The 15,124-nt window shown below is 38.9% G+C and overlaps 2 protein-coding genes across 2 annotated transcripts; both read left to right on the forward strand.

The window, feature by feature from the left end:
• On the forward strand, positions 1–2,608 carry LOC130215909 (protein PET117 homolog, mitochondrial). Its single transcript, XM_056447769.1, has 2 exons — positions 1–204; positions 2,456–2,608. Exons 1-2 carry the CDS (start codon positions 109–111, stop codon positions 2,606–2,608), a joined length of 249 nt encoding a protein of 82 aa, XP_056303744.1. The 5' UTR covers positions 1–108.
• A 2,849-nt stretch (positions 2,609–5,457) lies between these two features.
• kat14 (lysine acetyltransferase 14) lies at positions 5,458–14,861 on the forward strand. Its single transcript, XM_056447768.1, has 10 exons — positions 5,458–5,716; positions 5,863–5,984; positions 6,158–6,279; positions 8,091–8,272; positions 8,343–8,762; positions 10,332–10,900; positions 10,977–11,110; positions 13,335–13,510; positions 13,594–13,784; positions 13,861–14,861. The coding sequence occupies exons 1-10, from the start codon at positions 5,458–5,460 to the stop codon at positions 14,032–14,034; spliced, it is 2,349 nt and encodes a 782-aa protein (XP_056303743.1). The 3' UTR covers positions 14,035–14,861.
• Positions 14,862–15,124: the final 263 nt, after the last annotated feature.

Below are 15,124 nucleotides of genomic sequence, written 5' to 3' on the forward strand. Positions count from 1 at the left end.
AACATCCTAGTGAAATCACCATAAAAGCAAATGCTCCATTCTGTTATCAAAGTGCCCTAGCAATGTTATATCCTCCTGTAGTATAATTCTTAGTAATGCTTCATAACTATGTCTACCGCCTCTAAGGTTGTCCTGGGATTATCGATAGTGCTCACTATCAGCACCGTTGCAGGCGTTCATATCAAGCAGAACTGGGACAGACAGGTAAAACACCCGTGTCCTTCTAGCCAAATGAACATGAGGCTACTGCTGTTGAAGGGTGCATTTCTGTTGTATTCAGTACGTGAACATGTAAAGATTCTCAGGATAATCGGTTTTATATAATATAATAAAAGCATACCAGAAATACTTTGGTGAAAGCTAATATATTATGGTATTTCAGCTTAAATGCTGTGTTCGTAGCGTTATGTATGTTGCTTTATTAGTAGCAGTTGCTTTCGTCATTGTGTATAAGTGTTTAAGATACTAGTTTGTAATGATCTCATCCTTGCTTTAAGCTAAAACTCTGAAGATTGAGGTAAAGTTGGTTTATATTTGCACATTCGTTCAGAGACAACTTGTGACGTGCTCCCTATAATGTGTACCATGGTACTAGGAATATTCAGTCTGAAATCACATGCAAGTGTGACTTCAAAACAACATTAGCACTATTTTAATGACTGTGAACAATGTTGTGTTTTGATAGTCATTGGCTGCGAATATGAATTCACTATTTATAACTTGCAAAGAATACTTTTCTAAAATAATATTATAAAGGAGAAAGTCTGAATGTGTGAATGTAAAACTGACTTTACCTCAATAGTTTAAAGGCATAGTTCACTCAAAAGTGTACATTTCCTCACCATTTACTGATACTCAAACTGTTGTAAAGTTTATAGAGTTAAAGGTGGTTTTATTCAGACTTTCCCCTTAATAATATAATTTCATAAAAGTAATATTTGCAAACTCTAAATAGCAAAATCATATTAGCAGCCAATGATTATCAAAAGTACAATATTGTTCACTTTCAAATAAACAGTGTTAATGTTGTTTTCAAGTCACACTTGCAGGTTATTTCAGACCATATTCAGTGTCATGGTAAACAATATAGGGAGTGTGTCACAAGTTGTCACTGAACGAATGTGTGAATATATAACCAACTTTATCTCTATGTAAAATTTTCTGAATTTCTTTCTTCAGATCTTTTGAACACAAAACAAGATATTCTGAATGTTGGAAACCAGCAACCCTTGATATTTATAGTAGGAATAAAACATAGCTACTTTGGAAGTCAGTGGCTGTTTTTTCCCTCTCAACATTCTTCAAATCATCTTAATTTTTGTGAATTGAGGTGAATGCATAGAAAACTGGAGAAAACCCAACTGCTCCTCCACGGCATTGGGATACAGGTGATACAAGGTTATCTAGCCTATATCAGAGAACTGCAAATAAGCAGTTATTATAACAGTTTATCAATAAACACACCTCATTCTCTCACTGTCCACAGCTGTGGTTTGCTGATCAAATGAAAAACAAATGAAGGGGAGGAGCCAAATTCTGCTGCCGTTTTCTTGTCAAATTTAAAGGGGACTGAGATGATAATTTAGTGTACAGTTATATGAGCTAATTGCAAGAGTTTTAGGGGGGCTGAGTAGGAATATAGGGGGGCTAGGCCTAGCAACGCCCAAATATGTACATTTCAAAACGAAAATAAGATTATTTCACTTACCCCACAGGCAGATAATTTAATTAAAACAGGGAACAAACTTTTTATTCTCACTTATTTCTTCTGACGGTAAAAAACTAAACAAAATTTTTACTTGGTCTAAGAATTTTTTTTAAATATTTGGACTAGAAACAAGACAAAACAAAGAAAGAAAAGCATTTTTTTTTTTGCATTATGATTATTCAATTTCTGCACCCAAATACTGTTAGGCTTCCCAGAAAACTGTCAAATAGTGCTACTCAAACCGTTTTCTGAAACTGTATTCATATTGCAATATTTATCACAGAAAAATAAAATATCACAATATCAAATTTTTCCAATATCCTGCGGCCCTAGTGAACTGTCCCGTTACCTCACAGTCACAGATTCTAATGGTTTCCACTACAAATACCACCAAAACAATTTTAACCATTAAAACCAGTACATAATGGTTTCTACTTGTCTGTTTTTGGACATATTCCATTAGGAATTATTGATTTTAACACCAATAGAAAGCAAAACAATACTAGTAGAGATAAGCGGGGCCAATCCAGTTTCCATTCAAACCAATTTAATTTTCTATAAAAAAACATTACAAAACCTCCAACCAAAGTCCTGTGAGGATTTTAATGACATAGAAACTTACTATTGTTACTTCTTAATGGTGACTCAAAACATTAGTTATATCTTGTTTATAAATTGTTTTCTTTCATATAATAAAATTTCTAAACAGTAAAAATGTGCAATAAACCTGTTAACTCGCATCCACAGAGGCTACGCGAGGGCGTTGTGCGCGATCTGGAGCGCGTGGAACGGAAGCGTGAGAACCTGCGTGCGCTCGAGGAGCAGATCCAGCTGACGAGAGAGCTCGTGACTGAGCGCAACCGACGACAGGCTGAAGCCACGGAAACACACGATTCATAAAGCGAAGAGTTGTACTGGTATAACAATTGATTATTATTTCTGAACTCATTTACATTTGTGCAGCTGTTACCAGGAGTTCTCTTACGACTATATATTTGCATTCACCATTTCTATAAAAGTGAGGTATGATAAAGTATATCAGGACTTAATGCTGCGGATTTTTACTTGCTAATCCAAACGTTTTACTAAATTAATAACTGCTATTGATTTAGTTGTTTTGACACAATCTTATATTATTATAAATAAATAAGAGACCTTTATTTTAGCTAACTGTGAATGTTCACAATTATCAATACCAGTTTGAGGTATTGCAGACAGGAATTTAAATAACGTTCTGTCAGTAATAATATAACAATTAACAAAATGATGCACAATAGAAGAAATTAATGAGAAGAAAACAAGTTTTTCGGCTAGGTCTAAAGGCTTGTTTACATCAATCACGAAAATTATTATGATAAATATATCTAATTCTAAGTGTAATTAATTCTAAATGTAAAAAACAGCTGTGACTATAATGGCACAGAAGAACAATATCAATGAAATCACTTTTTTAAGAACATTAAACTCTTGAATAACACTAATCCTGATGGCCGAAAAAGTTTAGGCTGTCAAAAAGTAAATGTTTACAATAAAAGGCAAGCTATTGTGCATTAATGTGGATTATAATATAGCTATTGTTGGAGTTAACTGGCATGAAATACTTGTGAACTTTAATAAAGTAGTTAAATGTAATAGCACCATTGGTGGAAAGAGTACTGAATAATCATACTCAAGTAAAAGTACCATTATTTGCCTAAAATGTAGTGAAAGTAGAGTAAAGCTATCTGTTGTATATATTATTCAAAGTATGAGTAAAAAGTAGACATTTCAAAAGTAATCAAGAGTAGTGAGTATTACACTGTAAAAAGATGATGCATTTACATCTAATTTGTGGATATGTGTGTAAACGTAACATTTTGTAGTGCATTTAGTTATGCCCAGCAGGCACACAGCGTCATAAGACGTTAATATTAGGTTAGATTTAGGTCATGTCACGTGACCAAAATCAATATCTAGCCAGATCAAAAAAGATCTTTATTTTGATGTCCAATAACGACCTCAATAGATGTTGACATTTGGTTGATTTTAGGTTGTGTTAGAAAGTGACCAAAATCCAACGCCGAGCCAACATCTTAAACCAATGTCATATTGACATCAACTACTGACATTTATTCATCAGTTATGGCAACCAAAATCCAATGTCTGATAGACATCATAGTGGTAACATCCATACAACATCAAGCTGTAACATCATTAGATGTTGATATTTGGTTGATTTTAGGTTGGACGTTAGGTTGGACATAGACGTTGGCCTGACGTTGAGTACTGACATTAACCTGATTTTCATATCCAAACAAACTGCAACGTCCCCATAATGTCAGTGTACAACATCAATCTGACGTCATGTTGATCATGTTGATGTCTTGTGCCTGCTGGGTGTTTAAGGCCATTTCGGTCATTATCCAGTAAACATCCGTCATCTTCTCATCAGTGACCTGCATCTAAACAGTCACTGGGTCAACGCGTATGATGATCTTGGACATCTTCTTGGAAACTTTTAATGCTTCCAAACAGTTTGCTGCAATTATAATGCGCACATGTCTTGAAGTAGATCGTTATGATGCGAATTACCTTCTGTGTGATTTGATTGGACAGGAATCACAGTAATTATTTTTCTAATCCCCATAAAGGAAAAAAAGGAAAGTAGTTGAGTAAAAGTACCGATACTGCACTAAAAATGTACTCAAGTGAGAGTAAAAGTACACATTTTTAAAACTACTTAGTAAATAACAATTCCTGAGAAAAAAAAAACTACTCAATTAAAGTAGTTTGAGTATTTGTAATTAGTTACTTTACACCACTGAATATCACCTGGTTTGGCGGGAGCACTTTTAGCCTATCATAATTCATTGAATTGGATTTGACCATTAGCATCTTTCTCAATGCTTGTCCCTTAATTATTATACCAGATTAGAGTGTGTAAATCCTAGCCATATCAGCCTAGGAAATGGCAACTTTTTCAAATTCCACTGGTCTTACTATAAAATGTAACTCCAGAGGTGTCAAGCTTTAAATATAAATTCAAGAGTTCACACTTGGATATTGCTTGACGCTATACACTGATTTGGCCTAGGGCTCCCGCCAGGTCAGTTAGCATGTAAGGGGTCCGAGATCAGGTAGGACTTGAGAGCTCCACCTGGTAAAGGAGAAAAAGGAGGAGATGGGGTGGAAGGGGGAATTCTTTCATAGCAAAGACAGTGCAGTAGGGTGAAATTTGTCTATTTATTGTAGGCTTGGATCGATCTGATTGGATTATTGCTAATTATGGATGAGAGACCAGCTGTGATCAATCATATCATGTTGTCTTCTTGAAATTAGTTTATACCACTTCATTAAAAATGTAGAAAAAATGTAGATATATTTGATTATTTTGAGCATGAGTTGCTGATGGTATAATGCGGATCAATGATTTATGCGAAGCTAGTGCTCTTGCCAGGCTGAATGGATTCAAAAGTTGTTACTTTTAAGATATAAACAATTAATTTGCAACAAATTTTCCATTCAAGTGTGATAAGATGCAAAAGAGGACTCAATTTAGTACTTGCGCAACCTTTTTTGTGAGTTAAAAGAAGTCCATCATTGTACAAGTACTAAACTGCACTCCAATGGTGTAAATAAACTTGAATTTTAAACTGGATATACATACAAAGTTGCAAAAATATTGTAATTTCATTATCAGTGTTTAGTTTCAATTTAACATTATGAAACCCTTGATTTAACTTCTTCCTCTCATCTACAAGATTTAAAAAATGGACAGTGGCGACCAGCGGGGTCTCACGGTGCAGGACGAGGAGACCATGTGCACGTCGGCCTCTGAGGGTCTGGAGGAGGGGGAAGTGGAGGGAGAGACTCTGCTCATTGTGGAATCAGAGGACCAGACCTCTGTGGATCTGTCCCATGACCAGAGCGGGGACTCTATGAACAGCGACATTGGGGAGGACGGAGAAGGAAGCTGGAACGAGGACATGTCCTTCTACTGCGACAAGTGCCACAAATGGATCCCGGCTGGTGAGAAGATTCGGGACAGGGGACGACATCTTTGATGCACCCTTGTGGGATCATATCATGTGCAATATGTGTTTGCTCATTCAATAAAGCCTGATCTGAAACCAGGTCTTAGCTGTTTTTCCTTTATTTCTTTTTGTATGGTTCAGCCCAGCTACGTGGAGAGCAACCCAGCTACCTGAAAGGAGACAACTTTTTTAAGTTCATCTGCTCCAACTGTGCGGAAGATGGGAAGGAGAGTTTTGAGAGGATGAGGTTGACCTGGCAGCAGGTACACATAAAAAGCCATATTATTTAACTACAAAAAAGTATCTGAAAGAACATCTGTTTTCAATGAAAATGTCTTTACGCGTACCTAAATTTAAAGTGATGTATATGAAATAGTCTATGATTAGGTTCTACATTCCAATAAAGTAAATGAAATGTTTGGTTTTCTGTTCTTAGGTGGTGATGTTAGCCATGTATAACTTGTCTTTAGAGGGAACTGGACGACAAGGATACTTCAGATGGAAAGAAGATATTTGTGCATTTATTAGTCGCCACTGGACCTTCCTACTTGGTTCCAGGTGAGAATTGGGAGTACCAAAACTGAAAAAACAAAACTGTAATACCAAACCCTCTTAATATATAAAGATGGTCAACTTGCATTACTACGAATAGGGAAAAGTGCAATGCTCAGTATAGCCGCCAAAGCAAAGGAAGTACTCCCATGTGGTCAAAATAGCCAATTGTCAACCTTTGTAACCACACATACAGATTTGCTTGTTCGTTACGTCAATACCTGTCATTTGTGAACAACTGTGTGCCTCTGTTGATTTTGAGAAGTCACATTGCATCAAAGTCATTTTCCAGGCTTTGCTCCAGTTTCACTCTCTGTTTTTCCAGTTTTTCTAAATGTGTCACCTGGTTACTATTGACACGGCCATAAATGAGATTGGTGTCATGTAGAGATGCACCAATACCATTTTTTTGGATCCGATTCAGATGCCAAATTTCTGAGTATCGACCGATACAGATCCGATCCTGATACTGTGCGGTTTTTCATTTTATTTTTTTAACATAATACAGTTTCTGTAGTTTTGGTGATAAACTCAATAATATATCTTCTTTAATAAAAATAACAGATCTATAGGCCTACTGTATATGACAGACGGCACAATCTAACTAAAAACATGATGCTTGCTGTAAACTAAGCTTGTTGTGATCCAGAATATGTTTCCTTTTTTAATATTAAGATTTTTCTTTGAAATCTGTAATAGGCTACCACTATTGACCCTAATCAAAACACTGGTCTGTTAAATAAGTTTTTAATATAAATAAAATTACAGTGAAATATTCAGTTTCAGAGTAGCCTTCAGAGTAGCCTATATTCGGCTAAATAATTTTCTGTTAATGACAATCCATATAGTGCCCGCCAGTTTCACTTTTATTAATTTAATCAACTAATCTGACCACAATGATCCAGGCTTTACAAACTATTCATTGCACTGATAGTATGGCTTCAGAACATTTGGTATATAGTAGGTCTACATGACAACTTTCTAGTGCCTTATAATAGGCTACCTTCATGCTTTTGTTGGCTTATAAATTACACAGAATATAGCGCACACGCAAGATCGGATTTGGATCGGTACCAGCTGGCCGATACCCCCGATCCAGCAAAAATATGCAGTATCGAACCGATATCCGATCCAAGTATCGGTATCGGTGCATCCCTAGTGTCATACCCATCTTTGCACACGTGCAGTAGGTGGAGCAAACTGCTTAAGCAACAACAATTATGAGATGGGTCACTTCGTATTTTGTTGCTGATTTAAAATATATTAAATTCAATTCATCTTTAATTCTATAGCGCTTTTACAATGTAGATTGTGTCAAAGCAGCTTAACATAGAAGTTAAAACATAGAAGTTGTAACATAGAATTAGAATGGTGTCAGTCCAGTTTTCAGAGTTTAGTTCAGTTCAGTGTGGTTTAAATTTCACTGCTGACAATCCAAACACTGAAGAGCAAATCCATCGATACGCAGCTCCACAAGTCCCAAACCAAGCAAGCCAGTGGTGACATTGGCAACGAACAAACTTCAACAATTGACAAAAGTGAAGAGAAAAAAACCTTGAGGAAACCAGGCTCAGTTGGGCATGACCAAATCTCTTCTGGTCAAACTTCTTGTGTAGAGCTGCAGTCTAGGCATCAGAAGCTGGAGAATATATAATATATAATCTATTTAAAAGTTCAGTTGAGACTTTAGGATTCACCCATTCATTTATGTAGTCCTTGGTCTTGGTTGAACCACCAGGAGGCATTGCAAATATGGTTGCAGAGTGAACAGACTAAAACCTGTATATATTTGCATTTTATGATTATACACACTTAAGGAAGAAGACGTCCACGTGGTGGAGCACTGTGGCAGGGTGTCTGTCTGTCGGCAGTCCAACGTTTTTCCGTTCAGGAGCGCAGGAGTTTGGTGAACCGGGTTGGTGGAAGCTGGTTCAGAACCGTCCACCTACTCTACGCCCTGAGGGTGACAAAAGCTCTGCAGCCTCGCTCAAGGCAAAAGGTAATAATGGTTTTTACATTTTAAAGATTATGCAGGATTATCATTCATTTTAAGTGTTATTTTTTTAAAGCTGTGTCAAAGCCATCTCTGGAGCCCATAATCACAGTGGAGGGTTTGAGGAAGCGGGGAAGTCGTAACCCAGTGGAAAATGCCATGCAGCTGAAAGAAAAGCGTTCTCGAACACAAGAGGCAAAAGAGATTAGGCGTGCACAGAAGGAGGCGGCTGGGTTTCTTGACCGCAGTGCCTCGTCTACACCTGTGAAACTGGGCAACCGTGCACGACGGCCTGAGCCTTATCTGGAGAAGGGTGAAGTCATTGACTTTTCCTCCCTCAGCTCATCAGACAGAACCCCCCTCACCTCTCCATCCCCATCCCCTTCTCCTGACTTCTCCGCCCCTGGAACCCCTGCCTCACACTCTGCTACGCCAAGCCTGCTGTCAGAGGCCGATCTGATCCCGGATGTCATGCCCCCTCAGGCTCTGTTCCACGGTGAGATGCTACACTTGCTAACCAGCAAATAACTTGTTTATAGTTAATTATCAGACTTGCATTTCTATCTGATTGCTGCCTGGCGTCATGAGGGCACCATCTGTTCTTTTTAGTGTCTATCAGATGGAAACCAAAATGGATGAATAGTCACACAATATAGCAGTTTTCTAAGAGCCAATTTATTTTTATTAACAAATAAATGTAAGCATTATTGTGAATAGCCTAGCAACAAAAACAACCATGCTGTTGATAACTAACCACAACACATAACAACAACATACCAACCACCCATTCATTCATTCATTCATTTTCTTTTCGGCTTAGTCCCTTTATTAATCTGGGGTTGCCACAGTGGAATGAACCGCCAACTTATCCAGCACATGTTTTACAAAGCTGATGCCCTTCAAGCTGCAACCCATCACTGGGAAACATCCATACATATTACAGTCAATTTAGCTTACCCAATTCACCTGTATAGCATGTCTTTGCATGAAATAAATACAGAAATGCCAACAAACCCAGCCGAGGTTCGAACCAGTGACTTTCTTGCAGTAAGGCAATCGTGCTACTCACTGCACCACCGTGCTGCCCACCAATCACCAAGAGCAATGCAATTCTTAAAAGGGTATTCAAATCGACCCTGCAAACACCTTATCAATCACATTCTATTGAACACTCTAAAAATCACCCAGTGCACCCTATGAGAAGCAACCTATAGTTCCTTAGCATCTTTCTAGAAACATCCCAACAACCCCACAAAACACTCTGGAACCCCCATTCCTTCTAGTCAGGACATCCTAACAACCACATTGAACTCTCTAAAAATGCCTTTGTGACCACCCATAGTTCCCCAACAACATCCTAGCAATCCTGCAAAACACCGTGCACTACATATAAACATAATCAAGACCACCTATAGTTCTATAGTAACTTTCCAGCAACACCTTAGCAACCACCCAGAGTACCCTAAAAGTAGCCATAGTTGCCCAGCAGCTGGCCAGCAACAATGCAGCAACCTTGCAACTAGAAAGCATCACAGAACATCCTACAAACACCAAGTCACCAAATGTCAAGTGCTGTTCAGGTCCTAAATAATTAGTTCAGGTGTGTTTGATCAGGGTTGGAGCTGAACTATGCAGGAAGGTAGATCTCCAGGAGCAGGGTTGAGCACCCCTGGCGTATCTGGTCCTGCAGAGTTCAGCTCCATGTCTAATCAAACGCACATGAAAACATATGTTTTCAGAATTGCTTGTAAATTACAAGCAGATGTTTAATTAAAGATGAACCTAAACGCTGAAAAAGTAGTGGCCTCCCAGGACTGCAGTTCCGTCCCTGGTCTAGAACATTAATGAATGCCCTAGAAACACCCTTGTCCCTATAGAAATGCCTTTACATCCATAGCAATGTCTTAATACCCAACCAAAACACCTGTCCAACCCCTATATACTGTTGATTATTTCTTCTTCACAGTGTGCAACCATCTTAATTCAAAAATAATCCGAATAAATCTTGTCAAGACCTTGTCACAGCTTTTTGTTTATTTAAATTTGTTGCATTACCTTTCATTAGATGATGAAGAATTGGATGCAGAGGGTGTTATTGACCCTGGGATGGAATATATTCCTCCTCCTAGCATGCCTTTGGCCACTGGTACCATCATGGTCAGAAAAAAGCTACGTCCGGCTGAGCTAATCAAACAAGAACTGGAGAGTGAAGATGAGGAGCGTGGCAGAGATGTTGAAGAAGATGATGGCCAGGACGATGGCAGAAGAGGACGAGTTTTAGAGCGAAGGAAGGTTCTCCAGGACAAGGGTGAAGGCTGTGTGTCTTTATCTGCCCCCCGCCACACATTCATCAGCCTTTATGAGGAGCGCATGCTGCTCCACAAGCTGGAAGCATGTCCGCAAGCTTTGGCCGTCACACCACAGGCCAAAAGGCTGCATCGTAAGTTACTTGTGCGGCAGGCTAAAAGAGAGCGGGGGCTTCCCTTGCTGGACGTGGATCAGGCTGTGAGTGCGACACTCAGCCTGGTGGGGGGCGTCTATGGGGCACAAGGGGGTTTAGCCAGGCACAGGACAAGTGGAGAGGATAAATACAGAACCACCAGCCAGGACCTTCGTATCCTTGACCGCTTTCAAGTAAGTCCTAAGAAATTTCATATGGTATGGGTTACACCTTTTACTGAAAAAAAAAGAAAAACGTTTTGTTTCTCAGTCAACAGTGTCCATAAGGAAAGGGTTTTATCAGCACACTGTGTCATTCTGGCACAGGCTGATGGGTTCTGATGCCTGCATGGATCAGACCATCAAGAGTCCCTACACATCCAGAGTACTCAAGCCATTCATCAGGTACACATGGACACATCTAAACCCTTATGCCTCATTTCCACTGAGCAGTACGGTTTAGTACAGTACAGTACAGTATGATTCTGTAAAGGTCATCCTGTGATCAGGCTTGTGTTTCTATTGCCAATAGTTCCCTTATTTGGTAGGCACAGTATACCATGGATACTTGTGATGGACATAATTTTCTCTCTCTCAAAAAAAATGGAATGTTTTAAAAATTTCAAATGTAGATGAGTGGCAAGCATGAACAAATAGAAAAAGCAGCATGTGAGTGGCCTTGTAAACAACGACACAGGACATACAGTAGATCCTGTTCTTGGCATGTGGTTGTTGTCATTTATTATAGTGTCATGTTTCGACTGTGTATTTAAAAATGCAGCTTCCTGTGTTGTCATTCTCCTGTCTTGTTGAATGCACTAGTTCTCTTTAAGCCAATCAACTTACGCAGTAAGTCTAGCTCCACCCTTTTGGTATCATTCTGTTGTAACAGACTTTACCTTTTGGAAAGTGCAAAAAAAAATGTTATAGTACAGTTTGCTTTTCTGGTACCTTTGAGAGTGGAAAGGGACATAATCGTGTACCGTACCTTACTGCTCAGTATATGTACTTTGTGATAAAGGGGTCCTAATATGTTTTTCATGTTAGATGCCATTTTGACATGAAAAAGTTCTGCAAAGTTGCAAAAACTCTGCTATGGTGTTTCATGTATGTTACGTCTGCATGTTTGAATCAAGCGGCAACCTCCCGCTCTCCCTCGGGAAGCCAATACGGAAGTAACTAAAACTGCAATTCATCAAAATTCCGCTAGTCCTGGCTCCATAATAGAGCAAGTTGCAATTTAGCCCACTGTTAGAATGGCCAACTTTACAGCAGAAAAAAAGGTGTTTACAGCCTGGTACAAAGAACGATTTTGGTTCATATAGCTATTATTACCCTCCATGACAACTGTGAGGGGGGTGAATTTTTTTATAACTCATCCATTTCCTTTATATTAGGTTATATTATGTTTGCATAATTAAGGGCGTGGCCACTTGAGTGACAGCTAGGTCTCGCTGGTCGCCGTCACTTCACCTCAGCTGAATCCGGCAGATTAGCCACTGATCTCGGCATATTCATCATATTTTTGTTCTGTTTTATGTGGCTTTACACAGTCAGCTGCCTTTTGGACTTATTTCTTACAATTATCAGATGATATGGGATGCTGTGTGCACTTAATTGTGCTCACAAACCATTCATGTGGTCTCCGTTTCCCATGTGAGTAAAGTTATATACTTGTATACCATCTCTATAAATGTATTTGTATTCCTCCTGTAGAAAACGTCATAAGAACAATGTTTAGTGGCTCAATGTATTACTACAGTGTTTTTGAAAGTCTAAACACTTTACTGATATAGTGTACAGCCAAGCACATGTGGTCAGAACACAAACGAGTCGCAGGTAATAAAGTATTAAGCGTTTCTCCCAAAGTAAAGTCTGTCTGCTGGGTCTAAGCAAAGTGCCAGCTGGTGTCTGGAGCTCCGCTCACTCTCCGCCTCTTTGCCCTTGTTTGGTATCCCGCCGTGGGTGCGATGACGCGCGGACAAAATGGCGACGGTTGGCCGCGCCTACTTGTAGCTTCTTTTGCGCTCTTCAGAAACCTATGGGTGACGTCACGGATGCTACGTCCATATATTTTACAGTCTATGGTTTGAATACATTGGCAGTAGAAGGTCTCCGTACTTGCTCTGTACCAATAATTGAAAGTATCATTTGATTTACAACATTGCAAACATATTAACCATCATACTCACCATAAGTAAGGAATGTGTATTTATATTACGCATTTATCGTGTATGGGCATACACCCAAAGCACTTCACAATCATGAGAGGGGGGTCTCCCCACTCCACCACCAGTGTGCAGCATCTACTTGGCCCCTTCACTAAATATTCTAAAACATTTTTTGGTATTTCAAGAGCATTTTGTCTGTTTTAGAATGTTCTGTGTGAACACAATACTTGAACAAGTCTAAAAAAACAAAATAGTGCATAAATACTTCACTTGGCATGCACTTGTGTCTATTTGAATGTCGACATGGGGAACTTTAATTCTCAATACACTTGCATCTTAAGGTCTCTCTGCCAAACAAGAGTTTAGACTGAAAAGACTATGACCACTGTAACACATGACTGCCTACATCAACAAAACCCTGTCTGATAGCTTTGTGCACGTTGTACATAATCTTGCAGGAGAGACTATGAGAGTCGACCGCTGAAGTTGCGTTTGCTCTCAGAGATTCGTGCGCATCACCACAAGAATGACCCGAATTGGGTAGCTGAACCTGACGCACCTATAGATTACTGCTACGTACGGCCAAATCACATCCCCTCTGTCAACTCCATGTGCCAAGACATCTTCTGGCCTGGTAATCGTCAATTCATCTAATCAAATCTATATCTCTATCAAACTACATCTTGAAGGAATAATATCGGGCTCTTCTCTCCATAGGCATCGATCTGTCGGAGTGCCTCCAGTACCCAGACTTCAGCGTGGTGGTGCTTTACAAGAAAGTCGTGATTGGTTTTGGCTTCATGGTGCCAGATGTGAAGTACAACGAGGCCTACATCTCTTTCCTGCTGGTGCATCCAGAATGGAGGCGAGCTGGTATCGCCACATTCATGATCTACCATCTCATTCAGGTGAGTTTAAGTAAGCAACTACACAGAGTTCACTTGATTCAGTGTAAAACAGGAATGACCTTTCTCTTCTCTATAGACCTGCATGGGAAAGGATGTGACACTACACGTATCAGCAAGCAACTCTGCCATGCTACTCTATCAGAAGTTTGGCTTCAAGACAGAGGAGTACATCCTAGACTTTTATGATAAATACTATCCAGTGGACAGCAAAGAGTGCAGACACGCATTCTTACTGCGTTTACGTCGCTGAGGAGTTTGTTTAATTTTCTATATCATTGTGCCACTTGTTATGTGGCTTGAATGTCACATGGCACAGACCAGAAGAGAGACAGTAAGTGTTTGCTAGTGTTTTCACAGATATACTTGTTGTTATGTCCTATTTGAGTGTCAGTATGTGACTTTTTTTTAAATATATTTGTTTCTATGTTATACCAAAGGAAATTTAGTTTCTTTGCATCAGAGTTACAGACGCCGAGAGAGGTCATGCGCTCAGCAAGTTAAGAAAACAAATGCAAATAGGAAAACACTAACAAATGGAGAAAACATCTTCATCAGTTTGACAACACACATGCACACAAATTCTTACAACACATGCAAATACAGAAACACACTGCAAATAGTCCAGACCACAACGGAAAAGTGACAAACCTGACAGCTTCCTGTTAAAGTCACCCGTTATTGTTGGTCAAGGAGTTCCAATCCCCCCTCAACAGTTTGTTCATCATTCAGCCAGGATCGTTGCTTTTCCACTGTGGTCTGTGTTATTTCTGTATTTGCATTCGCATATGCTGTCAAATAGATTATGTTTTCTCTAATTGTTAGCCATTTTTCTCAACTTGCAGCAAATTTTGAGCTCTCTCGGTCAACAAACCAGCATAGTAATTCTCCTCCTCCTTTGCATCATGAACATTTCAGTTTGTTTTTGTAGGTTAAGTGCTGTTTATTTTCACCACTCATGTTTGCACCCACAGTTGTGTAGATATAGATGTTACCATCTGTTAGTTAAGCATCATAATGTCTAATATGGTGTTGGTTGATCCATCATGGAATAAAAATAGTAATTGCGAATTCTCAAAATTCTGACCCTATTACTGTTTTACACAAAATGTGGTTACGAGTTTTGTTTTCTCAGAATTTATTTATTTATTAATTTTTTTTTTTCAATGGTCAGTTTATAGGTAACTTACTTAAAAATAGTAGTTAATAATTACATTTTTAAAATTGTATTTAAAAAGCTTTTTTAAATACTATGTCTGAAAAAGTAACTAATTTACTCGGTGCTCTTTTGAAAAGAGCAAAATCTTAACCGAATTTAACACATCAGTAGGCCCACACGAAAT

Source organism: Danio aesculapii, chromosome 22, assembly GCF_903798145.1.
Source record: "Danio aesculapii chromosome 22, fDanAes4.1, whole genome shotgun sequence".
Lineage (NCBI taxonomy): Eukaryota > Metazoa > Chordata > Actinopteri > Cypriniformes > Danionidae > Danio > Danio aesculapii.

Bases quoted from the DNA above. Each gene is read 5' to 3' on its own strand.
- LOC130215909 (XM_056447769.1), top strand. From the start codon at position 109: ATGTCTACCGCCTCTAAGGTTGTCCTGGGATTATCGATAGTGCTCACT. The intron at 205-2,455 runs GTAAAACACCCG...TCGCATCCACAG, and splicing joins AGCAGAACTGGGACAGACAG to AGGCTACGCGAGGGCGTTGT.
- kat14 (XM_056447768.1), top strand. From the start codon at position 5,458: ATGGACAGTGGCGACCAGCGGGGTCTCACGGTGCAGGACGAGGAGACC. The intron at 8,763-10,331 runs GTGAGATGCTAC...ACCTTTCATTAG, and splicing joins CCCTCAGGCTCTGTTCCACG to ATGATGAAGAATTGGATGCA. The intron at 10,901-10,976 runs GTAAGTCCTAAG...TTTGTTTCTCAG, and splicing joins GTATCCTTGACCGCTTTCAA to TCAACAGTGTCCATAAGGAA.